The sequence below is a fragment of the Phyllostomus hastatus genome, unplaced genomic scaffold (genome assembly GCF_019186645.2).
Source record: "Phyllostomus hastatus isolate PE091 unplaced genomic scaffold, TTU_PhHast_1.1 phas_contig_62, whole genome shotgun sequence".
Lineage (NCBI taxonomy): Eukaryota > Metazoa > Chordata > Mammalia > Chiroptera > Phyllostomidae > Phyllostomus > Phyllostomus hastatus.
Window position 1 is genome coordinate 1229604 of NW_025333921.1, and position 19323 is coordinate 1248926.

Consider the following 19323-nt stretch of genomic DNA (forward strand, 5'->3'; position numbering starts at 1 on the left):
GGACTACAACTCCCGAAAGACACTGTAAGGCCGCGCCGTAATTACGGGCAACCAACCGTACCTGAGCAGGGCAAGCCCCGCCTCCCGGCTCTGGTGCAGCCTCTACCAATGGTAGAGCTCCCAGTGCAGAGCCTCTGTGTTAGGTTGTGAGGCTCCGGCTGGAGCCGGGGAGGAGCCGAGGGGTTCAGAAAGGGCTTGGCTGCTGGGAGGGTCGGGGCGTTAGGCGCGCCCTACATTGAAGCGGCAGTGGCCGGGCTAGGCGCCGGGAGTGGGAAGCGACGGCGCGGCTGGAAAATGCCAGTGCATTCCCGTGGGGATAAGAAAGAGACGAACCATCATGATGAGATGGAGGTGGACTACGCCGAAAACGAGGGGAGCAGCTCCGAGGACGAGGACACGGAGAGCTCGTCGGTCTCCGAGGATGGGGATAGCTCAGGTGTGCAAGCCTGCGGGGCTGGAACTGAGTCCTCGTGCCAGGCTAGCGACAGGCCGCTCTCTGCACGCCGGGCAGCTGCGTCCTGCTGGGAGAGCAGGGCGGGGAGAGGGGAAAGGGGCGGAGACTGGCTCTGGGCCCTCGGCAGCACCCGGACGGTCGTGGGGCGCAGCCTGGCTCCTGGCGGGTCCCTGCTGGTGGGGCGGGACGGGACTGGTTGCGTGCCTGGTCTTGCCTAGCCCTGGACGCATCGCAGTGCTGCTGGCTGTCGGACCCGCCCTTGGAACCTCGGGGTAGTACCCGGGGCTATCCACGGAAGTGGGGAATGTCCTGCAGCTTGCCTGGGAGACTCTGGAAATAGCTTATCTTCGCAAACCACAGACCTCTTTCCTTATTTTTCACTTTTGCAACCCTGGTGAACGTAGGTGGATTGTCGGGGCTGAGCTTAAATTTGTACCAGACCGTGGTTGGCTTAGAATTTATTAACCTCAGCACCCATGTCGACCTGTCAGCGCTTTACATCAATCAGTGCTTTTGCAGTGGAGCTGACTTAGGAGCTGTCCTGTTTACAGCATCTCTGAAGTTTTTAAGACTGAGAAGGGCCCAACATCAAGGGTCATTTAGGAATCTTCTTTTGCGAACAGTTTGGCTGATTTTTGGCGGCTTTGAGATTTTCCACATCATTTTTCCCTGCATTCTTTTCTAACTTGGGCTATTTCAAGTGATGTTTTGTTTTTGTTTTTGGTGAGGGAGGTGGGGTTATGGGGGGAGCAGATTAACACTACAAATCAATTTTGCAAACTTTTAGGAATGGTTATTAAAAATAAAAAGAAGTGGAATTTGTTATTACCTAGATTCTTTTCCTTTTCGGCATATGATGAGGGTAAGATAAGACAGACTACTCTTTCACTTGGACTGATTTTGGCCATGTAAAGCAAGGATTGATGACAAGTCGATGACAGTGTGTTATCACCCTGACACTCTTTTTAGGTTTCCCTTTCAAAGCCAATCTCTATGGAAGTATGCAATTTCAATCAATATATTAGCTATCCAAAAAATAAGTATTTATGAGTACTCCCTTGTGCAGCATTGGGCACAACTCAGTGTGAAGTGTAAATAAATAGTTAGGATATGATCTCAGTTAAAAAGCTGTCATAAGTCACCACTTGATTAATTGCCAAATGATACTTATAAATAATGCTCTAGGAATTCAGAGACACAGGACAGCTTTTCAAAATAGGTTGGTCAGTAAAGGCTAGTTGAAGAAGGTGGAATCACCTTAATTATCTTGAAGAATGGGTAGAATTTGGATTGGGGTGGTAATGGTTAGGTGTTTCTATAGGGGGAGATTGTAAAAAAAAGTGCCAAGACCAGAGCTTTTTCAAAAGGCCAAGGCTTATTCAAAAGAGTGAGAAAACCACTTTGGTTGGGAGAAGGATTTGAGCTAGAAAATAAAAAAAGTATAGATGTAAAAGACTTTTCTTTCAAAGCACAAAACAAGATTGACGAATGCAAAAAAAAACTGATAGGATGAACAAAAGAGTAAAAGATTTGAGATGAAATCGAAAATAAGAGTATTTCAGACACGCTGCCTTTGAGGCAATGGTGGTGTATTTGTTAGCGTGCCCAACTGACAGGTGGAAATGTGGCACTGGAACCTGCCTGGGATGGGAAGTGTAATTTGGATGTCATCTGGCAAGCCATGAAAGTAGGTGAAATTTCAAAAGTGAGGTATACAGAGAAAGAACATCCAGCCTGTATGTGAATACATTTCCTAGGTCTGTAAAACATTTTATTTTCAAGTGTTCTTTGTATTTTTTGATGGGAGTTAGGACCTCTCAAAGTGACATCTATTGGTTAAAATTTTCCCTCTCTAATTTTTATTTTAACTGTTGTGACTTTTCACTGGGTTTTATTCCATCCCAGAAAATAATAAAAAACTTAATTCATGAAGAACGTAATAATAATTTGAACTGTAAGTCAAACTTTTAAGTGCAAAGAAGTTGTAAAAATAAATTTTGCAGTTTTACTACATGTAAAAGCATCTCTTTTCTATTACTGGTCTTACATGTTCAACTTCCATAGTTTTGTTCTTCTTAAACTTTGGTACCGAGAAGTTCTTAAGGCACAGAAAAAATTCTGATATCCAGAAATATTGGGGAGTGAGTCATCTGAGGGACCAAGTTTTAAATAGCCGAGCAGTATGCTATTAAAAGCCAGACATAATTTAAATGTTTTAAAAACATTTAAAAAAAGAATTATATACTTTCTTGCTATATGAAAATAATGGAACATAATTTAACTCTTTCTCATAATTTGATCTTTATCTGATGAATATCAAGATGCAGATAATTTTCTACAGACTGATGGTTGCCAGAGCGGGGGGTGTTGAGGACTGAGTAAAAAAGATGAAGGAATTAAGAAGTACATATTGGTAGTTAGAAAATAGTCATGGGGATGTAAAGTACAACATAGGGAATATGGGCAATAATATTGTAATAACTATGTATGGCGCTGGGTAGGTACTGGAAATATCGGGGGAACGTTGTGTAAAGTATATGATTGTCTAACCACTATGTTTGTCACCTGAAACTAACGTAAACATTAGTTTTTTTAAAAAATGATCTAGATTAATTTTACACTTTAGTTATTTTGATGTGTTATACATATATGTGATATAGAAATAGAAGATATGGAATATAGGACAGACCTGGTAATTAACAGTAACAGTTGCTTTCTTAAAAAGTTTGCTTGTTTTCTCATTTTCCTCCTCCTCACTGACTGACAATAATTTGTGGAGGGGGAATGATGGGAATAAAATAGGAGATGAAGATATCCTCTGGTTAACAATGAAGTTAGCCATGTGAGCAGTTCTGAAAGATTCCAACAGTGTTTTTGAGCTGTATTAACCTTTAAGGAACGTAATCATTCTGGTGCTTAAGTTCTGGTTGGGTTGGAAAACAAACCAAAAGTGGGTTAATTACTTTATAGTCAGAGCTTAATGTTGTCTTTAAAATAATTTAAAAATGAATAAAAAAAGGTGTAGAGACTGCTGTAGTTTTAACTCTCATCTGTATTTTAGGCTAAAACCTATACTGAAAATTATTTTGGATAAATGTTTATTTTCTCTTAAGACATAATATAGGCATAGTACATCTAACTTCATCTTACTGTTTTTTCCTTTTGTTTTTCCTATTTGAATTAACATTCAGATATATTTGGAGCATAAAACTAATTTTATTTTTGATATTTCCCTTTTTATTAACAGAAATGGATGATGAAGACTGTGAAAGAAGAAGAATGGAATGTTTAGATGAAATGTCCAATCTTGAAAAACAGTTTACGGATCTCAAGGATCAGTAAGTAGTGACTTTAAGAGATCATTGTCACTGAATCTCAACCATGTCACTTGTATACTAAGAGAAATATTTACTCTGAACTGTTTTCTTCTTTATATGTTGTGGGACTGATTGATCTGAAAGAGGCTTCCACTATTGTTCACCTGTTTAAGACCTTATTGACTACATTGAAGGTTTTGAGGCAGGTTTTGGGGGGATATAATAAGATTTCGATATGGATGTTATTCATTAAAATGTTTTCACTGGGTTGTTGTCCACTTGGGTCTAGTCTGCTTCATTCATTCCTTTGCTAAATAGTTGGGTAAAGGTAGTAGCATTTAAAAAATTTGAGAATAAGGGAGAATACTTCCCAAAGATGGCTGAGTGTTTTTTGTTTGTATCTTGACATTGGATACATGTTTTTACATGCATTATTTAGTTTGCTTCTTGCAGTAATTCTAAGGTTGGGGAATAGTCTTAGCTGCTTTTACCTGTGAGAAAATTGATGCTCAGAGAGGCTGATTTGCCCATAGTTCATCAGAGAGTGATAAATTAAGCCAGGCTTTCTGCCTCCTAGTGATAAGATATTCCTTCCATTAAGACACATTACTTTGGAGGACATGTAGGGGAGTAGAAAGAGTACACACAGGCTCCACATCTAGGCTTTCTCAACAGATTAAAACAGTGTAATAATAGCTTCTTTATTATTGAAAGAGCAGTGTATAAAATTCTTAGCCACTTGGTTGGCACGCAGTGGGTGCTTATTAGATACTTCTCTCCACACTCCCTCTCCCCCATTGTAATGCCAGAGCTCTTATGTAAAGTTGGTAACATGAGAATAGGCTTCAGTGATTTGAGAGAACAAAATAGATGCTGATTCATATTTTTTAAAAAATCTTAAAGGTTTACTCATTTTCCTCCTTCTCACTGACTGACAGTAATTTGGGGATAGGGAACAATAGGAGTAAAAGAATGGATGAAGACATCCTATGGTTAACAGTGAGGTCAGCCATGTGCTGATCTTTGGAATTTGCTGGCACGGTCATGGGGCATAGCTCTGTGTTAGGAATTATACATGAGAGAAACTTTTGAGAGGATAGATACCTTCCATGTGTGAAATCTCTTCAGTGTATGATTTCTTCTTAATTTTGCTACTTATTCTTTTTCCCCACCACTTACCTAGAGAAGCCCAAAGGAGAGATTAAAAACTCATTTCCTATCTGCAGTTGCCAGACTAAAATGGGGCAGATTTGTGTACTGTATGAAACCTGTTGTGTGTGATGTTTCTGGTCTTAACTTTCATTGGTAGTAGAGATGAATGTAGAGAGAATGTCCATGTGGGTGTAACACATTAATATAAGCAGTTCAAACCCATCCAAAGTTGGGCTTTAAAAAACATAGTATCATTTTCTTATTTTAAAGATTTACATTATTAATTTTAAATTAAAATGAGTTTAGATCCCCAAAGAATCCATTATTTGGGAAATATGAAGAGTTCATCCAGATCATTCTGGAAAAGAGGAAGCAAATTTGTATTTTTCTATTTAGCATAAATAATCCACAAATAAGTAATTCTCATACACTTAATTAAGATATCCTTATTAAGCTTTTAAAGTTTATTTAATGGTTATCCAAGAAATGAAAATTACTGTAAAGCTCTAGTATAATATATTACATAGGAAAATTTTGCAGCTAGTCAGTCATTAAGCCTAATCTTGTTCATCTTGGGGCTGGCAGTTGCCTTGATTTTTTGCTTTCTTGTGACTCACCATGACCACCAGCCAGCTACTTCTGCCAGCTTCGTTCAGCTCTAAAAGTATTAAAAGTAGTCCCGTTACCACTATTTAATAGGATTCTCTCTCAAGGAATTGGTATCCAGAAATATGTTATAGAAAAAAATTAATCTTTGCACCTGGTTTATATTTATCTTATTTTTTTTGTCTTGCCCTAGTTGCCTTGTTTGTTATTTTTATCCTGTGTGTCTCTGCAAGCTGCCGCAAGTCCTCATTAGAAGAGATGGAAAATAAACTGATATGATAATAATAATGATAGTAATAATATAATATAATTATTCTGCCTCTCCTGTTCTGGCACCACAGGGCACAATAGCACTCTTTTCATAAGGCAGAAAATTCACCATTTACAGTTTGTTTAGAGGTGGAAGGTGAGTTCTTCCACCTCCTTAAAAGGATAGAGGAACTCATACCACCCAAGTTGCCATTCATTTCAATGTTCAGTGTCCAACAAACATTAAGTATGTACTCTCACTAGTATTGTTGCTGAGGGACTCATGATCCTTGACTTTGATGAGTTTATATTTGAATTCCAATGCTGTAGAAATTATACAGGTTTTGAGAAATCTATTCTTTTAAAAGGGTAGTTAGTTGAATATTGTTAATTCACATATCCTCTTCATTCAAGATGCTGTTCACCTATTCAGGATGCCTTACCAATGTTTTGTGTAAGTTTGATGTTTTTAGGTATATTCATCCTTTGTATCACATTTTATCATTTTGTCTAAAATTGTACAGTAAGTCCTTACTCAATGTCATTGATAAGTTCTTTGACTTTAAGCAAAATGGCATATAACAAAACCAGTTTTATCATGGGCTAATTGATATAAACAAGAGTTAAGTTTTTATGGTACTTCATCAACATTACAACAAAATGACATTGAATGAAACTGTTATTTGAGGACCTGCTGTATTTATAATTTCAAAAAGTAGAAGTATTATGTTATATTTTTCTGACTTTACACATTTGTTTATCGTTGTATTTTGAGTTTAGAAAAATTTAACATAGAGCGCTCCAGTGGTGCAATCGGTTAGCATGCGGTACTTATAGAAAAATTTAACCCAGACAAGATAATGTATTATTTTGACAGTTAACTCAGATTATTTTTTTCCCTTTTATTTTTTAAAGACTTTTTTGTGTTAACACACAAACTTGCTTTATTCCTTCAGAATCAGTATATAAACCTCTATGCTAATTATAATGATCAATTATAGAAAATACTGATTATCTTAATTGTATTGCTTTATATTTTCAAGAGGAAAAGGCAGTTTTATATGAAATTCAGGTACCATAATTTCAAAAGCCTACTGGTAGTTATACTGACTCTTACAAGCTTAATCAGTGGTTTCTTTTGGAAGTTACTGCATGCCGTCCCTGTGACATACTGTGACACATTCCTCACCTATGAAAAAATAATAAATGGCAAAAAAGAATTTACAAAATGATCTTAAGTTGTTAATCTGCTTTGAAATTTTTAGGGTGTCTTTAAAATGCTGCAAAATGAGGATTCAAAGCATCTTTCATAAAGAATGACAATGTAAACGTTTTCCTGTTAAAAAGAGTTCTGTCCTGCACAATTATTGCCAAAAATAAATCTTGAGCTGTCTCACATACTTCATCTTTGATAATCAAGCTAAAGGTATTGGTATACTAGTTGGAAAATTAGAATATTTGTATGTGAACTCAAATACAGAGACAGGAATCCCTGTCCCATTTTCGTTCCCCATCCATGAGAAAGGTCATTTTGTTACAGCGTCTTCCGTTGCGATCCAGATGAACTGGGTTATGCCAGGTCAAAAGTTCTGTAGTTTTTCTATTTCTTATAGTATTGTTGGTTTTACCTTCATTGTTCTACTTCCTCTTTATTATTTTTTAAAATCAAGTAGGCTAAATGTTGTACTGCTGACTCCTTTTTAGGGAAGGTGGAGAGAAGCCAGGGAATTATTCTTTTTGACAACTAGTAATGTCCCTAAGTTCAAAATGATTTCTTTGTTTCTTTTAAACTCAATGCTTAAACAAACAACCTTTTCTCTTATAATCAATTTATTGTTATGCAGTTAAACCCAGAAATTTAGGGTGCCAAAAAGTAGTTATTTCAGTTGTGTTTTATTGTATTGTGAATTAACCGTTAAGGAGTAATATATCTAAAAAACAGTAGAAAAATATTTATTTTGTGACTAAGTACATGGAGTCAAATAATATATTGAGTTTTTAACTTAAGATCAAGTAAAAAATACATTTTGGTAGGTTATTAGAATATGATTATGAGGAAGAGATAATGATTAGAAATGGTAAATTGTTACCCTTTGTTGAGCTTTTAAAATTAATATCTTAATTTTTGCTTTGTTAAGACTTTATAAAGAACGATTAAGTCAGGTGGATGCAAAACTACAAGAAGTCATAGCTGGAAAAGCACCAGAATATTTGGAACCACTGGCAACTTTACAAGAAAATATGCAAATTCGTACAAAGGTAGCAGGTAGGAAAGTGAAACATCTTTTTCATGTAGTAGAATATGAACTTTTTATAGATTTAAAAGGTGTTTGTCGAATGAGCATTTGTTGTTAATTGGAATTAAAAATATATTTACACTGACCAGAGTGTTTCATGTCAGTCAGCCCACAGCTATTTATCAAATACCTCTTGCTTTTCTCTGCTGCTGTGGGGGATCCAAAAAACAAAAAGCCCCAATGTTGCTCACAGTGCTGATGGGAAAATACTGCCACATGTGAAACAATTAGGAGCCATGATTGTTTCATTAAGAGATGCTGTTACTGTCACAGTTTAATTTCCTATTAGATAAATTAAGGTTCAATTTAAATACTCTGTAGTTTTTGTCTGTCAGGGTGATAAGGATTTTTTTATTTATAAAATTAAAAAGTGTTTGATTAAGGTACGGAGAACAGGGAATTAGCCGTCAACCAGATAATTTAATGATAATTTTTAATTTTGATAAGATTGTTTACTCATTTGTGGCTGTGAATAAATGAAAATATACTATACTATATTTGTATAATTAAAATGTGCTCTTTTGTTTGTAACTGGAATCCAACCACAGAATTGTGTCCTAGCACTCACAACAAGGGATATATCCGTTGAAAGATTATTCTTTTTTTATAGTCAAACTAAAAACAATTTCATTAATAAAGATGCTGATTGTTTTCTTTTGTTGGACACAAATTGATCCATGTACTTATTATACCACAGGCATTGCTGATAATAGTTTCTTTTTGTTACTAAATTCACCTTAATCTGAATTTTATTCTTAAGTGCTTAATATTAAATATTAAGGTAGATGATGTGATAATCATCTTGCTTGCTGTCTTTGCATATTGGTTTAGTGCACCCTTAAAACTAAACATGTCTGTAATTTTCTTTGACATTCTGAAAGAACTAAGTTAGAGTTACTGGATGTTTAGGAAATATTACTTGAGTCAGTTATTCAGTTTTCTACTCTGTGGCCTTCCCTTTTGATTGTATGAAGAATAGCGTGTATGAATGTATTGGTAATGGCATAGTTCCAGATATCTGTCTCTTGCCTTTACTATGTAAGAAAGACATTCTAGGGACAACTGTGGCCTAGAGTTGAGTATGTACATCTAGAGCTCTGTGCCATTTTTGTGATGGCATATTTGCATGGCCATGTTGCCTTGGCACCTCCACGTTAAACTCTCTTGAGCATCCATCCTACAGGTAAAGCCTGGTCAGGAGCACTCAAACCACACAGATTTTGTTCTATCAGTTTATACGTTTAATTCTCTTGGAAGCTTTGGACTCTGCTGTTCACTCCGTCCTTCAGAAGATTGGCTAGGTGTCCCAGTTGGGTGCATGAGCAAGTGGGTTCAGCTCTCACCTACCTCATCGCCATCTTCCAACCTGGACTCTAAAAATAAATAATAGTTTAAAGATTGTGGTTTTGATAGCTGTGGAATCAGTTGCTTGAGTATATATGATTAATGAAACCAGAGTTTATGGACTCTGTTTCCACTATGAGTCCTCAGAGATTGTTTTTCATGGAAAAGGAGTTTTATTTTCATTTTGCTCCTTCTCTATCAAACATTTAGAAATATTTTTTAGAAGAATGGGATAAGAACTAAAATTTGCAGTCTAGTTTTTTTTGCGCTCTTAAACTCTTAGTCTCTAATCTATGATACATGCTTAACTGAACCTTTTTATTTTTAGATTTTAAAGATAAAGTTAGAATCACTGGTCCATTTCTTCTTAATTCATCTTATAAAATCCAGTTAGGACAATTCCTGTAGGGAAGTGATAATGAAACTACTCATTGCTGACATAATCAGAATAATTGTGTTTGGTTGCAGGAATCTATAGAGAGCTCTGCTTAGAATCTGTAAAGAACAAATATGAATGTGAAATTCAAGCTTCTCGCCAGCACTGTGAGGTACTATTATTTTGCTTAACTTTTAAGCTAATTTTATTTCCTCAAGCCTTTTCTGAGTGCAGAAGTTAAAATAAATAAAATAAGTAAAAACAAATTAAATACTTTAGCTCATCACTTGTGAATTTTTTGTTTTTTTAAATACAGTTGTACTGGAAACTGTATGGGAGATAAGACACAAAGGGAGGACCATAGAAAAGAACTAAGTGAGATAAGTTTAGAAGGTTTGCAGCTGTTACCTGAAAAGGACTTTGTAATGATTATGTCATCTGGCATCACTGAAAGTATTAGTATAATTAATGTAATATGCAAGTTAAGAGTCAAATATGCATATCCAGTAGTATAGTTATAATGTTGGACTATGTTATCAATTTCTGATTCTCTATTTCCACGTCTTCGGGCATAATTCTCTCTTTATCGCAAAAATGGATGTATATGTCTATATGTTCTGTTTATTTTGAATAACATTTAAAAAACAATGCTGCCCTGCCTGGGTTGCTCTGTTGGTTACAGCGTCATCCCAATGCCAAGGCTGAGGGTTCGATCACCAACCAGGGCACATACAAGAAGCAACCAATGAGTGCATAAATAAATGGAACAACAAATCAATATTTCTTTCTCTTCTCTCTTCTTCTCTCCCTTTCCCCTTCCCCTCTCTCTCTGAAAATCAATAAATAAAAAATTTAAAATAAAATAAACATGTTTTTGATGTTTACTGGCTGCTTGAGTTTTCTTTCCTAAGAAGTGCCTGTTCATGTGTTTTGCCTTTATTTTGGGCTGCTGGTCATTCCCTCATTGACTGTAGAGGTTCTTCCTGTATTCTGGACAGCAGTGTGTTGCTGGTTATATGTTTTGCAAATATTTTTATCCAGACAATGGAATGTCTTTTCACTCTTGAAGACTTGATGAGCAAAAGTTTTACATTTTAATGTAGTGAAGTTATCCTCTTGCCTTTATGATATGTGCTTTATCTTCCCTGCTTTGAGGTAAAAAGGTGTATCTTTCTCTGAAAGTTGAAAATTTGCTTTTTAACATTTACACTGATAAACTACCTTTAATTTTTGTGAGTGATATAATGTGTGGATCTAATTTTATTTTTTTGCACATGGATAGATATTTTCAACACTCTTATATACCCCATTGTTTCCTCATTAATCAGCACATTCTGTTCGTTTTTTTTTTTTTTATATCAAATGTCCATATATGTGATGGTTGGTTTCTAGCTTTTTTCATTTCTTCCATTTATCTGTTTGCTTATTTTTGCAACAGTATTACAATATATTTTTTACAGCTTTCCATCTAGTAAGTCTCGGTAACTCACTAACCTGGTAATTTTAACCTTGTTTGTTTTCTTCTCATAATTTTTTTAAAATTTATTTTAAGCACTTTAAAAACACATTTTATTTATTTATTTTTAGAGAGAAGGGAAAAAGGGGAGAAAGAGAGGAAAAGAAACATCAATGTGTGGTTGCCTCTTGTGCGCCCCCTACTGGGGACCTGGCCTGCAACCCAGGCATGTGCCCTGACTGGGAATTGAATTGGAGACCCTTTGGTTCACAGGCCAGCACTTAATCCACTGAGCCACACCAGCCAGGGCTCAAAATTGTTATAGTTAAAAAACATTTTGTTTAGTAAGATCTTTTAAAAAATTGCTTATTATTTTCTGCTGCTGTAATTTTGTATATTGATATTATATCCAACCTATTTACCTCTCTTCTTAATTCTAATAATTGCATTACAGATTCTTAGATTTTTCCATGTAGACTATGTCATTTATGAATAATGACATAGTTTGTTTCTTCTGATCTGATCTTCCTGTTACTAGTTTTTCTTGTCTTACTGACACTGACAGGATCTCCAGTACAGCATGGATGGAACTAGTGAAAGCAGATCATCATGTGTTCTTGATTTTAAGGGAAGGGAATGCTTCTAAGGGTTTTTTAATAAGTATACTGACTGTTAGATTTTGGTAAATACTCCTTTTATCAAGTTAAGGAAATTCACTCATATTTCTTGTTTTCTAAGGATTCTTACTGTGAATAATTGTTGGATTTTATTAAATGTGTTGCTTGAAGCTATTATATTAGTCATGGTATTTTGCTCTTAATACATTAATGTGGTGGCCTACATTATTAATGAATTTTTTTTCTTTTTTTTAAGATTTTATTTATTTTTTAGAGAGAGGGAAAGGGAGGGAGAAAGAGGGAAAGAAACACTGATGTAGGAGAGATAGGAGAGAAACATTGATCAGTTGCCTCTCGTATACCCCCAGTTGAGGACCTGGCCCACAACCCAGGCATGTACCTTTTGGTTCACAGGCTGGTGCTCAATCCACTGAGCCACACCAGCCAAGGCTATTAATGGATTTTCTAATGTTAAACCATCCTTTGATTCCTGGAATTACTGTTTTTCTTGTACATTACAGATTCATTTGCTGTTTTATTTAGAAATTTTATTTCTATGCTTACAAGTGGGGTTTAATTTTTAATTCTCACACTACCTTTAATTTGATTTCAAGATTTGTAAAGTGAGTTAGGAATAGTCCATATTTTTTCTTCTATAGAAGTATATATTTAAGAATGCAGTCATCAATTTCATGAATGTTTAGTATACCTTGTTATTTTATATATATAAACTATATGTAATATATATTGTTATAAAAACTCATATATATAAAATAAAATATGTAATATAAACAATATATATTAAACATGTAAAATATATTAGTGTATAATATATAATATATCAAAAAATACTATAAAATATATACAAATATATATTATTTGTATATATTTAATCAGTGTCATAGAAAAAATGAAAGAAAGTACAAAAGAACTTTTTTTTAGTGAATACAAGAATGAGTTCGCAACATGATGCCCCACCACCCCTGAATGCTGTAACACATACTCCAGACAGATGAGGGGACATTCTCTTACATGACCACACTATAATCATGAAAACCAGGAAATGTACACTGATACGTTGCTATCATCCAATCCTCAGGCTCCATTTAAGTTGTAGCAGTTGTCCCATTAGCACCCTTCATACCAGAGAGATTCAGTTGAGAATCACATACTGTCTTTGTCATTGCTTTTTAGTTATGTCTTTTTTAGTCTCCTTCACTGTGGAACAATACCTCAGTCTTCCCTTGACTTTTGTGATCTTTGCATTTTTGAAAATTTTAGGCTAGTTATTTTGTAGAATGCTACTCATTTTTAAGTTGCTCTGCTATTTCATGAATGGAACTGGAGAGCATTATGCCAAGTGAAGTAAGCTAGGCGGTTAAAGAAATACCATATGATCTCACCTATAAGTGGAACCTAATCAACAAAACAAAACAACCAAGCAAAGTACAAGCAGAGAGAGTAAAATTAAGAACAAACTGACAGTAACCAGAGGGGAGATGGGAGGGAAATAATGGGGGAAAGAAGGGAAAGGGTCATTGAGGAACTTGTGTAGAGGACCCATGGACAAAGCCAAAGGGGGGTAGGATTGAGGGTTTGAGGTGGTGGTGGGTGGGGCAGGGAAAAGTGGTGATGGGAAAATGGAGACAACTGTATTCAAACATTAAAAAAAAATTTCCAAATCAGATTAGGCAAATAAAAAAATGAATAGGTAAAAAAGTAAACAAATAAATTGCTTTGCTATTTCTTTATGATTAGAGCCAGGTTTTGCATCTTTGGTAGGAATATCACAGCAGTGACACCATATTTTTCTCTTTGAATTCTATCCAGTGGTGCACAATTTTGATATGTACTGTTATTGGTAATGTACACTTTGATCACTTGATTTAAGCGGTGTCTTCCAGGTTTCTGTACAGAAACTTTTTTCTCATTGTGATTAATTAATATGTGGGGGAGAAGTCCTTTGGAACTGTGCAGATATCTCATTCTGCATAATATTTTTAATTTATTTACTTATGTAATAATGGGTTCATTGTTTCCTTATATATGTATATTTGTCTACTTCATCTTTCAGTTACTAAGGGAGGTATATCAGAATTTCTGTGATGGTAGATTTGTTACTGGTATTTTTTTCTTAATTTCCTAAGAAAATTTAGATACTATTCTTATCAAAACAGTAAAGGCATTTATCATGTGAGATTTGGAGGCAGAAGCACTAATGATGAGATGCTCCATAGTGCATGTCTACGGTCTCTGGTTCCTTTGATCAAAAAGAGTGGGACAGTTTTGAGACTGAATGCTCAGGATTCCATGCTCCTGGCTGAAACTTACCTCCCATGGAATTTCTTTCATCTTTTTTCTTTTGTTCTTTTTTTTTTTTAAGTTGTGGTAAGAACACATAATATGAGATCTGCCTTCTTAACACATTTTAGGGGTGCAATACAGTATTGTTAACTATAGGCATGCTGTTGTACCACAGATCTCGAGAACTTTTATGCCCATTGAATAGCAACTCCCCATTTCTATTTCCCTATAGTCTCTAGCAACTACCATTCTACTCTTTGCTTCTATGTGTTTGACTTGTTATATCCCTCAAGTGAATATCACGCAATATTTGTTCTTATGTAACCGGCTTATTTCATGTAGCAGAGTGCCCTCAAGATTCATCCAGGTTGTAGCATATGACAGGATTTCCCATTTTTTAAAGATTGAATAATATTTCATTGTGTGTATATGTCACATTTTTTTTTTATTTTTTTAAAGATTTTATTTATTTATTTTTAGAGAGGGAAGGGAGGGAGAGGGAGAGAGAAACATCAATGTGCGGTTGGTTGCTGGGGGTCATGGCCTGCAACCCAGGCATGTACCCTGACTGGGAATCGAACCTGCAACACTTTGGTTTGCTGCCCGCGCTCAATCCACTGAGCTACGCCAGCTAGGGCTTATGTCACATTTTCTTTATCCACTCATCCTTCAGTGTACATTTAGGTTGTTTACTTCATCTTGGCTATTATGAATGGTGCTGTAATGAACGTGAGAGTGCAAATATTTGTTCTAGATCTTGACATGAATTCTTGTGGTATATACTCAGAAGTGGGATTGCTGGATCATGTGGTAGGTCTATTTTTAATTTATTGAGGAACCTTCATACTATTTTCACAGTGACTGCACTATTTTACATTCCTACCAAGTGTACCAGTTTCTCCATATCCTCACCAACACCTACCTGTTTTTTGATGATGGCCATCCTAACAGGTGTGAAGTGATATCTCATTGTGACTTTAATTTACATTTTTCTGATTATTAGTGACATTGAGCATCTTTTCATATACCTATTGGCAGTTTGTATATCTTCTCTGGAGAAATGCTCTTCAAGTTCTTTGTCCATTTTTTAATTGAGTTCCTTTATATTTCAGATAGTAACCTTTTATCAGATATGTGATTTGCAATATTTTCTCCCATTCTGTAAGTTGCCTTTTCACTCTGATTATTCCTTTGCTATGCAGAAGCCTCATAGTTTGACATAATCATCCCACTTGCCTATTTTTGCTTTTGTTGCCTGTGCTTTTGGTGTCATACCAAAAAAAAATCACTGCCAAGACCGATGTCATAAAGATTCTCCCTTGCAATTTCTTCTAGTGGTTTTACAGTTTCAGGTCTTACATTTAAATCTTGAATCCATTTTGAGTTGATTTTTGTGTATGGTGTAAGATAAAAGAGTCAAGTTTTATTCTTTTTCATATTTCTGCCAAGTTTTCCCAACACCATTTGTTGAAGAGATTATCCTTTCTCTGTTATGTATTTTTGGCACCCTTATTGAAGATCAGTTGACCATATATGCATGGGTTTAGTTCTAGGCTTTCTGTTCCATTGGTCCACATGTCTGTCTTAATGCCAGTACCATACTATTTTAACTGCTGTTACTTTATAATATATCTTGAAGTTAGGAAATGTGAGGCCTTCAGTTTTGTTCCTTTTTCTTAAGATTGTTTTAGCTATTCAGGGTCCTTTGAGATTCCATATGAATTTTAGGATTTTTAAAATTTCTGTTTTAAAAAACGCCATTGGGATTTTGATAGAGATTGCATTGAATTTGTAAATCATTTTAGGTAGTAGAGACATTGTAACAATTTTAAGTCTCCCAATTCACGAACATTGGATATCTTTTCATTTGTTTGATTTCTTTAATTTCTTTCATCAAAATTTTGTAGTTGTCAGTGTATAGTTCTTCCCTTAGTTAATTCCTAAGTATTTTGTTCTTTTTGATGCTATTATTAATTTCCCATATCTCCTTGTATTTCAGTTTTTCATTTATATGTTATACAGATATGTGTGTATATGCATATATAACATATCAGACTCATACATTTTTAGAATTTTTATAATGTTTAGTCAGTGTAACATTTTATTCTTTTTTAATGCTCTCCCTTCTTTGTAACAATGATTTTTCTTTAAAGACCATTTTGTCTCACAATTAAAACAGCAAACCTGGTGTATGTGGCCTGGGATTTTCCTGATGGAAGGTTTTTTCATTCTTTTTTTCCACCAACTTTTCTTTGGCTTTATATTTTAGGTATATTACTTATAAATAGCATATGACTTCATTTATAATACATTTATTTTATTTATTGATTTTAGAGAGAGAGAGATTGAGAGAAACATCAATTTGTTGTTCACTTATTTATGCATTCATTGTTGATTCTTCTACGTGCCCTGACCGGGGTTTGAACCCACAACTTTGACGTATTGGGATGATGCTGTAACCAACTGCTACCTGGCCAGGGCTATAATAAATCTGTTGTAATAATCTCTGTCTTTTAACTGGTATATTTAGTTCATATTTATTTATAGTGATTATTTTGATATTTAATGCCAATTTATTTTGTGTTTTCTATTTGTTCTGCTTTATTCTTTTTTATTCTTTCCTGACCCTTTTTTTTTATTTTGGTGTTTGTGACTTACTGAGTTTTAACAGTTAACATCATAAAGTTATATTCTCTATTTTTATTAAGAGTTACCCTCACACCCTTCTATTTCTATATTTTAATGATTACCTTAAATTTCAACATACATACCTATATTAGTAGAATTAAAATATTAATAACTCTGCCCTCCTCCTGAAATATTTAGGACCTCAGAACTCTCTAACTCCAGTTATTCCTTCCCAAATTATAAATTATAGTTGTGCAGTATTGTGCAGTATTTTAGTTCCATCTTGCTTTTTCACCTTTCAAATAAGACATTATTTTGATTTTATAGATTTAATTCTTTCTTGTAGGTTTATCTGTATTTTACTAGTTTCTTGCTTGCTGTTTCTAAGTTGCAACCCTCCCTTTCAGGTTTGTGTTTTTTGCTTTGAAGAACATCCTAGACGTTCCTTCACTGAAAGTTGATTAGTATGAAACTCAGTTTTTATTGTCCAAAAATAATAGCTCTATTTGCAGTAATTCTGGGACAGTTAAGGGGGATGTACTACTCTAGGATGACAGTTATTTTCCTCTTAACATTTTTAGGATCTCACTTTCCAGTCTGCCTTTAGAAGTCTGTAATCATTTTCTTTCCCTCACTGGCTACTTTTAAGCTCTTCTCTTTGTTGGTCTTCAATTTCTCTACTGTATGTTTCTATAGAGATTTTTTTTCTCTCCTGACTTGAATTTGTTGTGCTTTCTGAATCTAAGAGTTTGTTGTCCATTAATTCCTGTCCATTAATTTGCTGTTACCTTTTCTGGTGTTGCCGCACCCATTTTCTCTGTGTCCTTCTCCTGGAGCTCTAACTAGTCAAGTGTAAGTCCATAACTCTACCTGACGTATCACTCAATACTTCATATTTAATTAAAAATTTTTTGAAGATTTTTAATTTCCTTTTAGAGAGAGGGGAGGGAGGGAGAAAGAGAGGGAGAGAAACATTCATTGGTTGCCTCTCCATGCCCTCAACCAGGGATCTGGCCCGCATGCAGCCGAGGCATATGCCCGATGGGAATCGAACTGGCAACATTTTGTTTTGCAGGCTGATGTTCAATCCACAAATCCACGCCAGCCAGGGCAATACTTCATGTATTTTTTATTCAATACATAATTATTTGATGTACTTCAGAGTCTAATTTTGCTTTTTTTATGTCTGCCAAACCTCACAGCTTTTTTCCTTATTTCATGCTTGTGAGTTATAGCACAGGCTTATAATGAAAAGCAGTCCCTTTCCCATATCTAAATTTTGCATCCCAGTGGTAATCACCTAACTCTTTTAGCTACTGCTTCTGGAATTTGACCTTAAATTCTAAATAATGCCAGCTTTAGACATTATCTGTTGGTTTCCTATTTTGGAAACCGAGAATTCTGCAATAGTTTCCTTCTTCCCATTTTTCTAATAGTGATGTGTCACAGCTTTTGTTTTTGTTATCATTGTAAGTATTGCTCACCGAGCCAAGAGTTGTACTGTGCTTAAACTTCTCTTTTTGTTCAACTATTTTTAACCTTGGAAATAATAATTGTCTAATTTATTATTTGTTAGTTTTCTCTGTAATTGTCAACTCTTTCCAGATGCTGCAGTAGATCTGTGAAAGTTTTCCTGTGGTTGAGTGCATCAGACAACGAGTGCCTGCCGTTTTCTTCCAGTGTCCTTCCTCCAGGGAGCAGTCCCTCTGCCCCTGCGTCCCCTGTCCTCCCACTCCGTCCTGCTCTGTCAGTTAGAGCTCGTCAGCTGCTGAGTTCTCGAAGTGTTTCTTCCTTTTAGGGATGTATTCAACTTTCATTTGTGAGCCTAACATGAAAAGGAGGGCCTTCTGCTTTCCAGGTTTTATATATAATTTCCTCTGGACTGCCTATCCAGATTGTCCTTCATTTCTTTTTAGATTTGGAAGTAGTACTCAATCTTTTCAACATATTGCCCCCTCACTCACATTTTTTTTTGCAAAGAGAGTACTTGTGTACAGTGTATGTAGTACAGATCTTGGGGTTCTGTCTTAGTTTAGTTGCCATATTCAGAGATTATGGGATGAGACTGTGCCCCCCCTCTTTTGTTTGATAACTGCATGTATGTGTTGATTTTTTTTGTACATATGTTTTTGTAGTTTATTAGGTCTTGGGGAAGAGAGAGTTTGTGATTGGGTTCTTTTGTAATCTTATCCTAGAAGTCTCTCCCTAGTTTTCAAAATCTGAATTTTTAGTGTCTGCAGAGCAATAATATGGGTGTCTAATAATTTATGTAGCCTATACTCAGTTATTGGACTTGACTTCGTGCCTAATTTTATGTGTTGCAAGTACTGCCATTGTGAACATCCTTTGTTACATACAACTTTGGCCGAGGTTCATTAGCTCTTTCTTTTCCTCCCTCCCTCCCTCCCTCCCTCCCTTCCTTCCTTCCTCTCTCTCTCCCTCCCTCCCTCCCTTTCTCTCTCTCTTTCTTTCTTTCTTTTTTTTTTTTTGTTAAAGATTTTATTTACTTATTTTTAGGGAGGG

At 35.4% G+C, this 19323-nt stretch overlaps 1 protein-coding gene across 2 annotated transcripts in view; it reads left to right on the forward strand.

Annotated features, from left to right (window-relative positions):
- The first annotated feature begins 128 nt into the window (after positions 1-128).
- BRMS1L (BRMS1 like transcriptional repressor) overlaps positions 129-19323 on the forward strand; it is a 30387-nt gene continuing 11192 nt past the window's right edge. For both annotated transcript variants that reach the window (XM_045848690.1, XM_045848691.1), the window contains exons 1-4: positions 129-436; positions 3702-3792; positions 7917-8044; positions 9888-9967. In XM_045848690.1, the coding sequence (XP_045704646.1) occupies positions 295-436; positions 3702-3792; positions 7917-8044; positions 9888-9967 (441 nt within the window). In that variant the 5' untranslated portion in view covers positions 129-294. The remainder of the gene's footprint in view (positions 437-3701; positions 3793-7916; positions 8045-9887; positions 9968-19323) is intronic.